The sequence below is a fragment of the Thunnus albacares genome, chromosome 8, assembly GCF_914725855.1.
Source record: "Thunnus albacares chromosome 8, fThuAlb1.1, whole genome shotgun sequence".
Lineage (NCBI taxonomy): Eukaryota > Metazoa > Chordata > Actinopteri > Scombriformes > Scombridae > Thunnus > Thunnus albacares.
The window spans coordinates 14,668,409-14,684,793 of record NC_058113.1 but is presented as its reverse complement, the minus strand read 5'-3'; the positions used below and the strand labels follow the sequence as shown (position 1 = coordinate 14,684,793).

Here is a 16,385-nt window from a genome sequence, read left to right as displayed (position 1 = left end):
TGTAGAATGAATGCTTCTACTTTTTCACATTTTGTTGATAATACTTGTGTACATTTACTTTAATAGGATTGTGAATGCAGGACTTTTACTTGTAATGCAGTATTTTTGCATTGCTGTATACTGAGGTAACAGATCGAAGTACTTCTACCACCACTGCATTTTTCGGCTAAAAGTGAGACCAAAAGAATACTAAAATACGGAATATTGCATAATGCACCCCTCAAACTAGCCCTTAAACAACTTTGATATTTACTAAACCGTCGTATGTAGAAAAAGTTGCACTCGAGCCAGCCAGGAGTCGAACCTAGAATCTTCTGATCCGTAGTCAGACGCGTTATCCATTGCGCCACTGGCCCGATGAGATAGTATATATTACACAAACTGTAAAAATTCTTATCATACGTAGATATCAATTTACAATCAATCAACTTCATTGTTCGGACATGGTAAGTGTCCTGAATCAATCAAACAGGGCTGTTATGAAATAAAACAAAGTCGAGCAGCCAGGAGTCGAACCTACGATCTTCTGGTCGACAGTCAGACGCGTTAGTCGAGATAAAGCTAAACACACCCTGAGATCGTCCCTAACTCGTTATGATCACATTATGACTACTATACATTCATATTGTCACACAAATATCCAAATCCTTATGAAAATGGCTAATAATGCTGTTTCTATCTGTTTTCTATTCTGTTTTATTTATTTTTACCCGCCAATCATCAATTGTTGCCAGGCGAAAATATGAAGATGATTAGCCCACACGCGAAATAATAATAATAATTATTATTATAGGCCATGGATCTTTTATTGGACACAAACAGCTCAGGTCAGAAAACGGGTTTATTGTAAGTAAATGTTTGATGAAAGATGGACAATAAACACATTTTTAGCAGACAAACCTTTATTAGATCAGCAGGGATTGATGCAAACAGCTCAGGATAGAAAAAAAATTGTAGCCTTTCAATTTACTGAACAAAACATAATAAATCCAATTCATTATAACAAATTTACAGGACAAAAGCAGGAACCATATGACTATCATGAATGGCAAAGTTAAATCTCAGTGGTAGTTAGTAGTAGTAGTGACATTAGCAGCAGCAGATATACTAGTAAAAAAAATACTGTATTAATCTTAGACCTCCTAAGGTTGCATAATCATGTATGGCAGCAACTGAAATAACAGAAATGTGAAGCAGGCCCATGTAAAATCCAGAGGAGTTTATGTGATGATGAAGAAGACCAAGAATATGACAAATATGAGGTTATTGTTTTTTATCTACATAGTTTGAGTCCAGATGATTTGGCTTTGAGGAGGGAAACCAGCCTTTTTCCAGTCTTGGTCAGGCTCTTCTGGTTAGACACTTCCTAACCAAGAGGGAGCGGAGAGAGGAGGTGGTAGCGTGCTGGGTGGCGGCAAAGTGCTGGGTGGTCACAGCGAGCTGGGAGGTGGCAGCGTGCTGGGGAGTTTTCCCAGTATATTTTGCTTCCTTCATGGCAATGGCAATTCTGCCAGAAGGAAGGAGCTCAATAGCAATACACTCCCTGAAACACTTCTTGTTGTGGGCATGGTCTTTGCTGCCTCTTGTGGGGTCCCTCTTCATAGCTGCCACCGGGTAAGCAGCATACCCCAGGGCATTTTATTTATCTATCCATTTATTTATTTTAAAAGTGACAGTGTACAATTTAAACAAAAAATTTGAACTTCATTCAATATCTCTTCAGCCTAGCAAACTGGGAGATCTGGACTTGCAAATATGTATTCTGGATATTGCAATAAAACTCTGAAAGACAACTTGCTCTCTGTGAATTCATCTTAAATTTCTACTACAGTCATCCTGGAAGAAACAACTGCCATCAAGGTAGAAATGTTTCATCATAGGATAAAGGTGATCACTCAGGACAACTTTATATTGATTCACAGTGATCCTTCCCTCTGAGGGGACAAGTGGACCCAAACCATGCCAGCAAAATGCCACCCAAAGCATAACAGAGCCACCAGATCCCCTCACTGTAGGGGTCAAGCATTCAGACCTGTACCAGTTTTTTTTTTTAATTTGTCACCTGTCAGTATACACAAAAGCACACTTACACACATATTATATCTGTGGCTAACACACAAAGCTCACAGTTTAATCTTTATTGAAAGTGTTTAGGTGATATGTTGAACAACAGGACACAAACATATAATTTTACTGAAAAGTATGAGTTTTTGCCTTTGTTAAATTGATCGCATTAATAAAGTTCAAGATGATCTCGAATTAGTTTGATTTTGTGTAATTTTTATATCAGTATTTAATGGTAACACTATTTACCTGTAGAGCGCTCAATTTACCCCATCCCCATGCTCATTTTACCCCTACCTTGGGGTAAGTTGTGCCATTTTGATGGGTCATTGTTCTAAAACCATAATAATTAGATAACTTGTTTTAATTTCCATGAGTACACAACAACCTGAGGTATATATAGTTACTATTATTTGAAACAAATACACTTTCATTTTGCAGTAAAATCATCGAATGTAAAAAGTGGCTCATGTTAGCCTGTTCTCCCCTACTGTACTGGTCACCTGTTTGTAATTTAACGGTCATTTCATGACTTAACGCGCTAATATCATCATCAGGGAGGTTAGTTTGTCAGATATGTTCACATTAAATTGACTTTACTTCAACATAATAATAGCAGGAAGTCTCAAAATCACTATCAGACAGCAAGCTGTACAGTGATGGGACAGCAAACGTGAGCTAACGTTAGCTAGACGTTAACTAGTTAACGTTACTGAGCCACAGGTTATTCATTGAAATGTATACTGTATATACTTGCCAATTTATTTGTATTGACAATAGCTATAAAGGATGGACTTACTTCTGAAATGCTGGTAAGAAGTAAAGCAATCGTAATCGGTCGTTATCGTTTTCAATTTTATTTTTAAAATTCCAGCCGCAATCAACCAATCTGTGACTAGTCTGGGCATTAGGAGGCACTGATTGGTCAATTCTTGGCAGTTGCTGGGTGAAACTTGGTAGCGATACGAGCGCTGATTGGTCATAGCCTAAAAATCCAGGTAGATTTGTAGTAGCAGACGGAAACGTGATTGGCTGTCACTACAAAGAATAAACTCGATTTACAGGTAGAGAAGAAGAAGATTGAACGACAGAAATGGAATGTAACTAAATATATTTACTCAATTATTATTAATTGAGTAAATATATTATGCGACTTTGAATATTGCAATTTTTACTCCAATACATTCAATTGACAGTTTTAGTGACGTTTCAGATTAACACTTTACATAAAAGTTTATTAATTTCAATGCGTTATTAAAGATTAAACCAGTGGTTCCCAAACGTTTTGACTTGTGGGCCAATCAGTGTGTATTTGTTTGGGGCCAAAAGAGGTAAAACTCTGCAATATTTCACAAAAATGCAAATATCAAAGAAAAGTTCTGAAAATGAATCCAAATGTATGGAACAGAACTATACTTTTCTTTCTTTACTACCCAAGCCATCATCTCAAGACCCCTCAGATTTATTTGATGACCCTTAAAAATTAGTTCAAACTAGCTCCACCTCGAACAAATGTTACTTACGAATTTACTCATTAACAATGTATTTTATTAAACATATTAATATATCAGTCACAGCCCGCAAAACGAGTACTTTTACTTTAGTACTTCAAGAACATTTAATTGGCAATACTTCTATATTTTTACTTAAGTAGGATTTTAAATGCACCACTTTTACTTGTAATAATGTTTTTTTGGTGGTATTGATTCTTTAAGTGATTCCACTGCACATTATAGATGATTCAACGTGATTGTAAGAGGTAAGGTAGTATTCATAACTTGTTCCAGTGTAGGACTTGCCCCTACTGCCTAGTGTGAACATTTAACATATATTAATCTCAAAAGGAAAAGTTACGAGCCAGCCAGGAGTCGAACCTAGAATCTTCTGATCCGTAGTCAGACGCGTTATCCATTGCGCCACTGGCCCACGTGACTGTAAGGGATTGTCGTTCCTCTTTATGGCTATCTAAATAATAAACGCTACAATTACTGATATGTATGTATATATTTTACAGTGTTATATAAAGTGTATATATAGTGTATCGTGTCCTCAAAGCCACCGTACTCAAAACTAAAAAATCGTTGCCCGCAATACCGCCATTAGCCAGCAGATGTCACGGTCAGACGTTGTGTCGACGAGACTGTTGCAGACTTAACTTACACCTATGACTTACACTAACTCAGCACTTTATTAGGAACACTTGTACTATCAAAAACAACCCTTCTGCCATCAATGCTATCTTTTAGAAAGGTGATTATGTTTATTATTGAGGTCTTAGTGGGTGGAGGTGGTGTACTAGAGGCTACTGAAGGGGGGGGGGGGGGGGGGGGTTGAAAACATTTCAACATGTACTTGTGTTGCATTTAAACGCAGTAAAATATGTAGGAGTTGTAGAAGCAAAACATTAGGATTGAGTCAGTCTATAAACTTCTGGACCCTCCTTTCTATGTCAAGAATTATACACCCAGCTTTCTCATTGGCCATCCCAGACAGATTCAATCAATGGATAGTATCAGTAAATATTGTGTAGATTATTCAGATATCAATATTTATCAAACTCAATTCTGACAGCCATGGACATAATCTATCTATCTATCTATCTATCTATCTATCTATCTATCTATCTATCTATCTATCTATCTATCATATGAGCCTCACTTGAGAAGAAACAAAGATTTAAAAAAGATGTGTTCAGCAGAAGATTTGATTGAGATTTACTACGATGCAGTACAAGAGAAGGTTTTATGAAACATGTTATGAATGGATCAGCGATGTCCCAGGTGTCTTACATTTTCAGCTAATGGGTACCTGCTGTGACACCAATGATTGGAGCGCAGATAAAACTTACAATTTCATAAATATTATGAAATCTGGGTGAATGTGGTGAGTCTGTGGGGGAATCTAGCTGTCTGTGTGTAATCATGGAGGTGACCCAAAAGATAAAAATGTCCCTGTCCTTTAGTAATTGAGTTACAAAGTTTGTTTGAATAATTCAACTGATGGTTTAGTGTAGTCAAGGCTCCATTTTATTTATCAGAAGTTTTCTTCTCAAACACCCCAGTGTGAATATTGTGTTTAGCACTTTGCTTCATGTTCATCATATTAAATCAAGCAGGTTATGGGATCATATTTGTAGGCTATGAGCTATTAAATATGAGAACAATTACATTTATCACGCTGTAAAATACACACACTTACACACTCTTACCAGTGTAACCAGCGAACAGCCAGATGACTTCATGTGTCCTTGGTGGAAACATTAATTTTATGTTCACTGGAAACACAGAAATGTTTCTGTTTCTCTGGGAATACACTCACATGTAGTGAATAGCAGAGTAATGTGTAACCAGTTTTTGCATTAAGATTTGTAATTCCTGTACATAATATTAATGACACATTGAATCCAAACCTTTCTAAAATATGAAATTCTTTAATCGGTCTGCCTTAATAAGTAAATAAATGAAATCAGTGAGATAATGGAGTATCCTTGGATAACTTCAGTGGTATGAGACAAATTACAGTTTCATATAATCAGTGTACATTTTCAAACCACTAATGTTTCATCAGCATTACAATGATTTACAGTTTTTGTCAACAGAACATTTTTTACTTGGTGAGTGTAGTTTTGATTATCTGTCCTGTCCTTTTAAATATCATACATCCAACATATTCATTATTATATTTTCCTGTCCTTACTAGTTTCTGTTGTAACACTGAGCTAACAACACACAACTTGCTCTTTGACATGTTTCAACTCATTTTGTTACATATTTGATAAATCTACATCTGGAGCCAATTCTGTGCTCCTGTTTGTGCACTTTTGCCCATTTGTGATCAAGATATTTTATGAACCTATGATTGGTTTTCCATTATTATCATATTCACTTTAAAATCATATAAATTCAAATACTTTGTAATCATAACTGTAAAGATGATTACGAGTTTAATTCAACTCATGTTAGGGTCAAGAAATAAATGCAGTTGTGATAGAAATTACATCTATAATATTTTTTTTGCAATGTGTTGCATGTTGTCAATTTGTAATTTTCCTTTGGATTGCTGCAATGATAACATTTCCCCCAAGAACATTTAAAGAGGTACTGCACACTAAAACATATTTTTTGAGCTGTAAACTAAATTATATGACTGTTCTGTAATGAAACAAATAAATGCTGGTGTTAATATTGACAGTGAAACCAAATTTATTTTAAAAAATTGGCATTTCATGAGTTGAAAATGGCTCAACCTATCATCTGCTGTTTAAAATCAGCCCTGAAAAGACAGCGCCAATGCGTCCTGAAATTTATATCAATGGTAGAATGAAAACACCCCCCCCCCCCCCCAGCCCTGCACCCTGCTTCATCTCTGCAGCTGTCTGTTCTTGCAGTTATCAGCTGGTAAAATCTTGCTTGGTGTAACCAGAGCTCCACCGAAACTCCACCAAAACTGTCTGTTTTGTCTGTCAGCTGAACCTGTCTGCTGATTGAGCAGAATTGTGGTTGGACAGGTTTAGTAACGGCTCTGGTTACACCACGATTTCATATTATAAAACGAGATTTTACCAGCTGATATCTGCAGGAACAGAGAGCTGGTGAGTTGAAGAACTGCAGGACGAGATGTGAAGAGGATTTCTGTTGTTTTTGTGGCTGCCAGCTCTGAGTGGTTTGTTTAAATGTTGTTGCACTGTTTGTCTTCCTCTCATTATTATTATTATAATATGTCACTGAGCAACTCCTGCCCTCCTGCCTCACACAGCTATGCTCCCCCCCCTCAGCCTCTCGCCTGCTTTTTAGCATTTCTCAAAATTATGCAGTAGGTGGAGTTAGGCTCAGACCTACAGTTACACTTTAATTATTTGGTATCAAACTAAACAAAATATCTGCATTGTGCATGGGAGATTACATTCATGGGGGTGAACTCTCACTGATGTAATATAGGAAACAATCTCAGTCTCATTTTGCTGACACCAACCCACCGGCGATCATCCTGGAAATCAAAAGTCACATTATTGGTGCACCTGATGTAAATCTTAAACTACTCACAATGATCCCGCTCGCATCTGCAGTAGTGGTGCACCAAATCACTCAGTAGGAGTTAGGCTCAAATTAAAGCAAAATGAATGGAAAAGTGAGTGGGAAGAAGGAGCGGCTAATAAACAGTCTCACAGTAAAAATGCTCAATTTAAAAAAGTGGACACTGCTGTTGCAAAGGCAGCAACCACTTTACAAACTAACATTAGGATACAATGTAATGTTCTCTGTAATATTGACCAAAGCTACTAGTGAGGAAGAGAGTTTTTTTTTTAAAGAAGTGTCTGGTCAGAACGTTACCGTTGCTAGGTTGTTGTTGCTAGGTTGTTGTTGCAAGCCTGAGAAGTTGCATTAAAGCTCGGGAGACGGTTAATAAACTTCAAGACAAGCTTGTTGTCGACCCTCGTTGTATTCTGTACAGTAATTTAACAGAAGAGGAGTGAACATTAGAGCTAAAGAACATCACTTTACCTTAAGTGATACCGCAGGTGTGACACAATATTTTCAGAAAGGCATGATTTTATGCTTTTAATGAGACAACAAATTTCTTTATATTGTTTAAATATTCTGTTTCTATTACATCAGTTGTATATGTTCGTAATTTTACTCAATAACGCGTGTAGAAGCATGTAAATGGCTTAACTTAAATCCTATATACCCCACCCACCCACTCCACCCTTGTATGTTTTTATGACTAAACCAATCACCTTATTTTTTTTCCTACCCGTATTCCGCGAAGACCCGCCCTTCTCTGCCTCTGATTGGCTAGTACTCGTTGCCTCCGTTGGTCAGATTGGTTAGGGTTAGGCATGAAGAGTGCGATTGGCTAGAGTTAGAGAGTCAGAGCCAATCAGGCACAGGAGGGGCGGGTCTTCTCAGAATGCGGATGGAGGAAAAAAAAAACTCGAATCAAGCGCACCCACCACATGCCTCTCTAACTCCGCCCCTCTGGTTAACTCCCCCAGTGACGACAGCAGAGTCCTCCCAATGCGGGGCCTTTGAGGATGGGTACTGGCTGCGCCGTGGTGAAAAACGTGTATTCGTCCTGTGTGGTGTGTCAGTGACAAACAAACCAACCCAGGAGCGCAGGGAAGGGGAGTGTGCCGGATTCATTAACGCTGCATCCGAAGCGCATCAGTTAAATAGATGGATCCATAAAAGGAAAGTGGCATGCATGAATGTCTTTGTGTGTGTGTGAGTGTGTGCAGATATATGGAGGCGGCGGAGGATTTCGAGGAATTAGAAGTACACCGCTGCTGATGGAGCTGCCTGGGCTGTGACTTGTGACTGCCTGCATTGTTTCATATGTTTCCTGGGATGGATTAATTTTCCTCCTCAACCATCAAAGGAATAATAGCTGATAAACTTATCTTTTGGCTCTCCATGATTCTTGAAAGGTAAGTTAAGCAAAAAACCGGGTCAGTGTTAGTGCATTGTTTATTCTTTGTTTTTCCAATCCATTCGTTCCTTTTTGTGAATGTTTGCTAATCTACCGGTGCACACTTTGCTGCACTGGACTGCATTGTTTTATTTTAATTTTTTTTACACATTTACAAATGCACGTCTGGTGCATTTTCCCAGTGCAGCATGATGTCTTTGTGTGTGGCTACTTGCGAACAAAAACACCTCGAGTATGTGTCTCTTTATGTGAGCAGAGAGATGGACGGGATCGGGAACACCATGCAGAAGAAGGCTGCAGAGCTGGAGCGGCTGGCCGAGGTGCTCGTCACCGGAGAACAGCTGAGGTAGGTCGGTTGGTCTGAGTCCAGATCCCCGGGTGACCCTTCAAGAGTGCTTCAGGTCACACATTGTTTGAAGGAAGTGTCATTTTTTTGTCAGGATCATCCGCAATCTGACAACGAAATTTGCATATATCAAATGAATGATAAACAATAAATCCTTTACTAAAATGTTATCTTAGTGTGGTTACTTTTTATGCTCCTCCTTGTTCTGATTTTGTGGCCCAGATCAGGACATAACAGGACGTGACACATTTAAAAAGTGGGCGTTGCAAACATGCTAGAGTGCAGGTTAATGATCATGCATGTCCTCCCTCACTGGAAACTGGCACAACAGGCAATTTCAGCTCCACTGCAGCATGCACAGCCAAACAAAGGCGTGCACCCATGCACAACCCTCTCCATGCCAACTGCTGCTCCTCACTGATACACTATGTTACAGTAAAGCTGCGTTTTAGCCTGATTTGCTTCACCGTTTCAGGACAGAGCACATGAGTGATTTTTTGTTGCTCCAGTAGTACAGTGCCCTTTGAGCTGCACAGGGAATAATGAACCTACTAACCCTAGCAGTATCGTGCCGTGGCCGCTCATCCCATCAGGGAATTGTACCTCTAACCCTGGCAGTGTTGTTGACATGCTGTACCCTTTGACCCATGGTACGTAAAGAAAGGCCCCATAACCCCGATGGCGGTCGCTGCCTCACACTCCCAGCAATGAATAGAGGCTCAGTAGGTAAAACATGGCACCAATGCCTGGAATTTCAGCCCCCCGCTGAACTATGAGGAAAATATGCTACTGAACAGCGTTTTCCAGCTGGCTGTTGTAAGTGGAGCAGAGGTTTTGCTGTTTCTGAAGAAGCACACACTGTATCATCCTCCTGTTCCTAAGAACCATAAAAAGTAACACGAGTCATCACCTCGAGAGATTAATATGTTGTGTCTGCACATACTCTTCTCTTGCTTTAGCACAAGTGTGTGTTTCCCTGTTGGTCATTGTATACTGTGTGTGTGTGTGGCAGTGTCCCTGGCACAGCTGTATGCTACGGCTGCCAGCTGGCAGTGTTGCTGGTGTCAGTGAACGAAGGGTTGCTTGGGGTGGCCGTCCCAGAGCGCTCTTCCTCTGAGACGCTGCTGTTCTGGGGGAAAGGACTCGAGGTTGTATAGAGTGCAAAATGAACTTTTTTTGTCCACCGGCCAAATAGCTAGTGAATGTTCATATTTTAGTAGCTGCTCAATAGATAATCATTGTTTTTTTTTTAGCTAGTGAGTGAAGCAAATCTATCAGCCACTTGCATATCTTGCCAGCATTTGGCTGGCGGCTGGTGCTAATTTTGTGCCCTGAGGTTGTGACGTACAAGGCTGGCTACCTGTCTCTGTCTGTCTTTGCTTTACCCACTTCTCCCAGACGTGGCAGTCAACATGAGAGCTTTTCACAATGTTCAGTATGAAAACACACACGGGACAGTTTAATGATTGATGTTGTCTGTCGGTATGTTACCTTGACCCCCTGCTTTAGCTTTGTCCTTTGGTCTGAATTGATGAGTTGAGACCAAATTATGGCAGGAGATAATTAATGGCAGTATTAATGAATTAATAAAATTAGACCTGATATTAAACACAGCTGCTGAAGAAGTGAACTTACTCCACATCCTTTTGTTTGATCATTTTATCACAAGTCAATCTCATGGAACATGACGTGACACAGTTCCTGGTACTGATAACAGCAACACTGGCTGTTTTTTTTTTAAATATCTTATCAGACATTTGTGTGCCATCATGTCGACTGCTCATATCTTGGAGCAGATCTGTTTCAGGCACAGGGCTGAACAGACAGATGGAAAGAAAGACGGATGTCGTGATGGCACACAGACACATGCAGCTGCTGTAGTAAGTCTTGTGACTAGTTTATAGTTGTGAATAGACAGTTTGTTACATTTGTGCACAAGGAACTTTTCTTCAACACCATGTAGAGTGTGATTGTTTTTAGCCTGGGACTTGGCATCATTGCCGTCATCCTTGGAGACAGAGACTCCTGCCTATTGTTTGCTGATCCACACACTAGTTCCAGAGATACTTTTACAGAGAGTAACAAACAGTGTGAGCTCACCTAAACTCAACAAGTTTGGCGCCTGAGCCTCCCTAAAAGTAAACCGCAAGGTGGCTGACTTTGCTTCCAGCTGTATTTGAGATGATTTATCGGTAGATTAGACTGTAAAGAGTATCACCCTCCGAAGCAGAATACACAGAAAAGATGATGCTACCCCTGTTTGGAAGTGAAGTCTGTAAGTTGTTTGCTCATCTGGAGTCTTGGCAGAACAGTGTGTGGGTCTCGCTGGGTAGACTTGGGCTCAGGCTGTCATAGCTAATCCGCAGTGATGCTAGCCAGCTGCACACAGACTCAGCATGGAGTGGAACTAGCTAGCTGCAGGAAGCTTGGCTAAGGCTGTAGTGGGCTATTTCACAATGCTCGAGTTCAGCAAGAGGTCAACATGATGATGTGAAAGCAGCATTTAGACCATCTATAGAAGCATAAACGGTTCATCATGTCATCAATGCAATACAGTGACAGTGTAGATCCCCGTAGATGGTGTTTGAATACTATGAGTTCACCCTGAGTCTAGAGGACTGAAATATAATAAAAAAAAGGAAGACATATGAATGTTCAGATTGTTCTTTAGATAAATCACGTTTACTGTTAGATGCTTCGCTGAAACTGTCTGTCAGCTGAACCCGTCAGCTGCAGTGCAGAGCTGCAGAGCTGTGGTCAGACAGGTTCAGTAACGGCTCTGGTTACACTGCGATTTAACATTTTAAAACAAGATTTTACCAGCTGATAACTGCATGAACAGATAGCAAAAGTGAGAGGAGCTGCAGGGTGAAATGTGAAGAGGATTTCTGTTGTTTTTGTGGCTGCCAGCTCTGACTTCTCACTTCATTTAAAAGTCATTGTACTGTTTCTCTTCCTCTCATTATTATTATTATTATTATTGTTATATGTCACTGAGCAACTCCTGTCCTCCTGCCCCCCTCTCAACCCCTTGCCCACTTTTTTAGCATTTTTTAAAAATTATGCAGTGGCGTTAGGGTCAGACGTGCAGTTACACTTTAATTTCTGGATGCATTCTTATTGTAATTGACATTTGAATGGATAAACCAAAAGTTGAACAAAGTCAACATGAATCATTTAGCTTTTGTCAGCATGTTTTGTAAAAGCAGTTGTTTTCTGGAGCTAAAAAACTAAATTTCCTAGTCGACAATCTGTCACATGATTCTCCTTCATCAAAATAAAGCACTAATGTTAAAGGAGAAGGCTGGCATTATTCTATCATTTGATCATTGTCAACAAAAGACCAGGAGTTATTGCCTGTGTACACTAGTATAGTTTATTCCTCTGTGCTGTAGAGCTCCATTGTTCTCCAAAAATGAGTAAAAAACACATCAGTGAGCCACACTGTTGCACTGGGTGACATCTTCCTACATTACAATGAACATGGACACTGTAGTTTATTTTGACTTAATCCTACATACTCTGTCCTACTGATACACTCACTATGGTACCAAATGCATATTAATCTGCAGCTGAAAATAGTCCCAATAAGCACTATTAACCTCTGTTTGAGAAACATTTGATAATAAAACTATGATGCCCACCTGTTTTAGGATTTTACTTAACCTTTTTTGAAAGTGAAACTTCATATTTGAGACCCGTTTTCTCAGATTTCTGTCTTCTGTAGGAGTGAATGGTCTTGGAGTTGAGAGATACAAAGTAGGAGAGTCAGAAAGTACTGAGAGATGGACATCGTTAGCTTAGTTTTTTGCATGGGATTTGTTTGCACAAAGAGAAAAATAGAATAAACCTGCCTTTTCCTTTAATGCTTTAATAGTTTAGCCTATTTGAAACATAATCTTTCAATATATCATGTAATGTAGAGTGCTGATGGTACTTTAATTATATTTTAATTTCCAACCTTTTTTATTCACTAATTAGAGTCAATTTACTATTATCAAATTTAGTAGATAAATATATATTTATATGGAATTTTCAGGTAATATTCTCCTCTTCTCATTTTATTTTCATGTTACACACCTGTCATTACAATCATCCACCTCACATTAAAAAACGTTAACACTGAATGATTCTCAAGTCATTTTCTCCTCCTTTGCCACTTGCTGTGCTCCAGGCTGCGGCTCCACGAGGGGAAGGTAATCAAGGACCGGCGGCACCACCTGCGAACTTACCCAAACTGCTTTGTGGCCAAGGAGCTCATTGATTGGCTGATCGAACACAAGGAGGCCTCAGAAAGAGAGACGGCCATCAAGATCATGCAGAAACTTTTAGACCAGAGCATCATTCACCATGGTGAGACTGAGCTGTTTGTGTGTGTGCATATATCAAGTGTGTGGAAATAGTCACATATGTGCTTTAGTTGTGTTTCTTATAACAGCTATAACAGGGTCTCTCCCCCTCTCTTGATCTCTCTTACTTTCTTTCTATCTTGACATTTTCTGGGAACGATCAGTGCCTCTCAGTAGATGACTCTCCATGTCTCCCAGCCAATTTGGCTCCAACGTAGCGTCTCTACCTGCTTTACATTTGACCAGACACTGCTATTTTCTACCATCATAAAACACTAGGTTGGTGGGTTAGTTGGTTGGTTGGTTGTAACCTTAAAAGCCTTTATAGCAGACAGTTGGATAAAATAAAAGTAAATTGATTTAGCTGAAAAGTAAATGTTCAATTTCTCGAAGTTACCTAAATAATGAACACAAAAAAAAAAAATCTAACAGCAGCATTTCTCATCACATGTACCATGAGGAAAATAGTTTAAATTTAAAAGTCCCTACATGTTGGTCAGAACCAGGCTCTGGTTCTTGACAGGCAGCGAGTAACTAACTCTTCTTCTTTTGTCTCTTTGTCACAGATAATCCATGTTTCTCTCTTACTTGTGTGTAATTCATTATAACGACTGGGCGATATGGTCAAAATCAAATATCACGATATTTTGGACCAAATACCTTGATATTGATATTGTGACAATATTGTAGAGATGACTATTGGTGGTTTCACAAAATATTTACACAATGAGATTTTTGATAAATAATCATCACTAATGTGGATGTAATGACTACGTGGATAAAGGCAAATAATAGAACAGCTAGAACAGTCTGCTATGTTCAGAAAATGACATCACTTTACTGTAACACAGCCTTCAAAACCAGGAAAAGACAACGCTTATGCCATATCACGATATTATGGTATTCAAAATCGACAATATCTAGTCTCATATCATGAGATCTGCATGTTTGTCTGTTCTTAGTGTGTGACGAGCACCGGGAGTTCAAAGACATGAAGCTGTTTTACCGCTTCCGCAAAGATGATGGCACGTTCCCATTGGATAGCGAAGCCAAGGTCTTCATGAGGGGGCAGAGGATCTATGAGAAGTACGTACGCACACAAATACAACCACCAACATACACACACACAGTTATGTGAGGGAGTCATAGATTCCATTGGCAGGAGTTTCTGTCATATTTTAGCTTAAGTTATGTGATTTAATGATTGCGTTTGTTTTTACAAACGAAATGCATACAACATTAAGATTACCATCAAATATGGAAAATGTTGCATAATAGCAAAATGTTAATTTTTCATGATGTTGTTTTGTAACATGTCTTTTACAGCTGTATTTCATATTCATGCCCTTCAGTCTCTTGACATTAGTCTTCTTGCGTAGTGACAGTTTTACTGTGCTGACATGTGAAAAGCTTGCAGGATGGAGGGAAATCAAAGGATATTGGAAGCATCTTGACAAGAGATGACTTATAAATGCCACTAATGGGACTGTTTTTGTTTGTCATCAGCTTTGTACCCATGATGCTGTTTTTCCACTAGTGATGAGACTAATTGTTTCTATAGAAACACCAAAGTGTCTCTCTGTGTGTCTCCACTTTCTCTCTTTCTGGTGGTGTGTCAGTGGCATCTCTACACACACTCAAAATCTGTTTTTGTTTTTTTTGTACAAAATACACACAGCTTGACTCCCTTTCCCAATTTCACACATCCTGCCACCTCTTTGTCACATGAACAACACATACACACTGACGCACTCTTATAAACAGAGCCCTATTTTTCATGTCTGTTTTAGACAACACACAAACACACACACACACACACACACACACACACACACACACACACACACACACACACACGGAGCAGTTGCATAAGAGGAAGAAATAGTCCAAGGGGAGACATCTGTCGTCTCAGCTCTCAAAGCTGTGTGTTTATGTAATCACCATGGTGCAGACCAGGACGGATACACACACACACACACACACACACACACACACACACACACACACACACACACACACACACACACACACACACACACACACACACACACACACACACACACACGCCCCTCAAGCATGCTTTGGTGGTTGCTTTCTTGCTAACTGGCGTTGCCTCACAATTACACTGATGGTGCAAGTAACAGTCCTACATCATAAAACATAAACATCTCCCAGTCTAAGTGCAGATATCTCTCATCCAGCGAAGATTATTGCTGTTGAATTGTACAATAATGTACAATTCAACAGAGTTGTAACACAACTGAACAGAATGAATGAGATGTTTTTCATTAAAGCTATGAATGAATGAAACTAACATCCCAATTCAAGCTTAGCTTCATTAGATGTCTGCCATGGCACACAGCTCATCAGCCAAATATTTTTTTACACCTTAGTGGTTGTACATTCCAACATTAGGAGTTTTATGTACTACATAAAGATTTCGTTGACCTTTTATGACCTGGATGTAAACCTAAAAGCTCTTTTTTTAAATGAACAGGACATTTTCTCTCAGTCTGAGAGATGAACAGGTTGTATAGCTCGCTTGTATTTTTGGTTGTTTTTAAATCCATGTTGTTTGGATGTTTCATTTCTTGACTTTATTCTAATGTAAATTCATTGCTGGTTGACAAAAGTAGATCTAAAAGTTTGAAGCTGAGATATTTTTTGACAGTAAATATCTAAAAAAAAGTCTTCTAAATTGTAAATTCACTTGTAAGCCAGCAGCTGGTGAAGCAGGAAAGTGGGACCATGGTTAGACTGGTTTAAAGATTTTTGTTTTGGTACCAGTTGTCTCATGCAGTGACATGTTGTCACTTTTTTGTGCCCTTTGGACGTCAAGATTAGACTGTCCTTCATAGCAATGGAAGTCTGCCGATCTTTATATATGCAAAAACCACACACACACTGTTTACACTACTTGACCATATAATGTATTACATTAAGTCTTTTCAGCCAGTTTCATTTGTTGTTTTTCCTATTGGAAAAATAAACAGCACTCACACATGTATGGCTCAAACATTAATCTCTGACAGTGTCAAGTGTCAAATCAGCATAAACAGAGTCAATAAACAAACCACAGGAAGTCATTTCAGACTGTTGTTTTGTCCGCAGTTGCTAGGCGACAGAGAGGGCAAAGATTTACAAGGTCTTTCAAAGCATTGTTTACCATTTGGACTGTTTACTGTGTGTTTGTGTAC

At 39.1% G+C, this 16,385-nt stretch overlaps 1 protein-coding gene and 2 non-coding genes across 3 annotated transcripts in view; 1 reads left to right on the top strand and 2 right to left on the bottom strand.

The window, feature by feature from the left end:
- Positions 1–283: 283 nt before the first annotated feature.
- Positions 284–356, bottom strand: trnar-acg. The gene has a single exon. It is a non-coding gene; the product is annotated as a tRNA-Arg (tRNA).
- A 3,561-nt stretch (positions 357–3,917) lies between these two features.
- trnar-acg lies at positions 3,918–3,990 on the bottom strand. The gene has a single exon. It is a non-coding gene; the product is annotated as a tRNA-Arg (tRNA).
- Positions 3,991–8,037: 4,047 nt separating this feature from the next.
- The window catches only part of deptor (DEP domain containing MTOR-interacting protein), a 34,239-nt gene continuing 25,891 nt past the window's right edge, over positions 8,038–16,385 (top strand). Inside the window, exons 1-4 of the mRNA XM_044358205.1 lie at positions 8,038–8,491; positions 8,750–8,839; positions 13,014–13,192; positions 14,151–14,274. Coding sequence (XP_044214140.1) covers positions 8,478–8,491; positions 8,750–8,839; positions 13,014–13,192; positions 14,151–14,274 — 407 coding nt within the window. The 5' untranslated portion in view covers positions 8,038–8,477. The remainder of the gene's footprint in view (positions 8,492–8,749; positions 8,840–13,013; positions 13,193–14,150; positions 14,275–16,385) is intronic.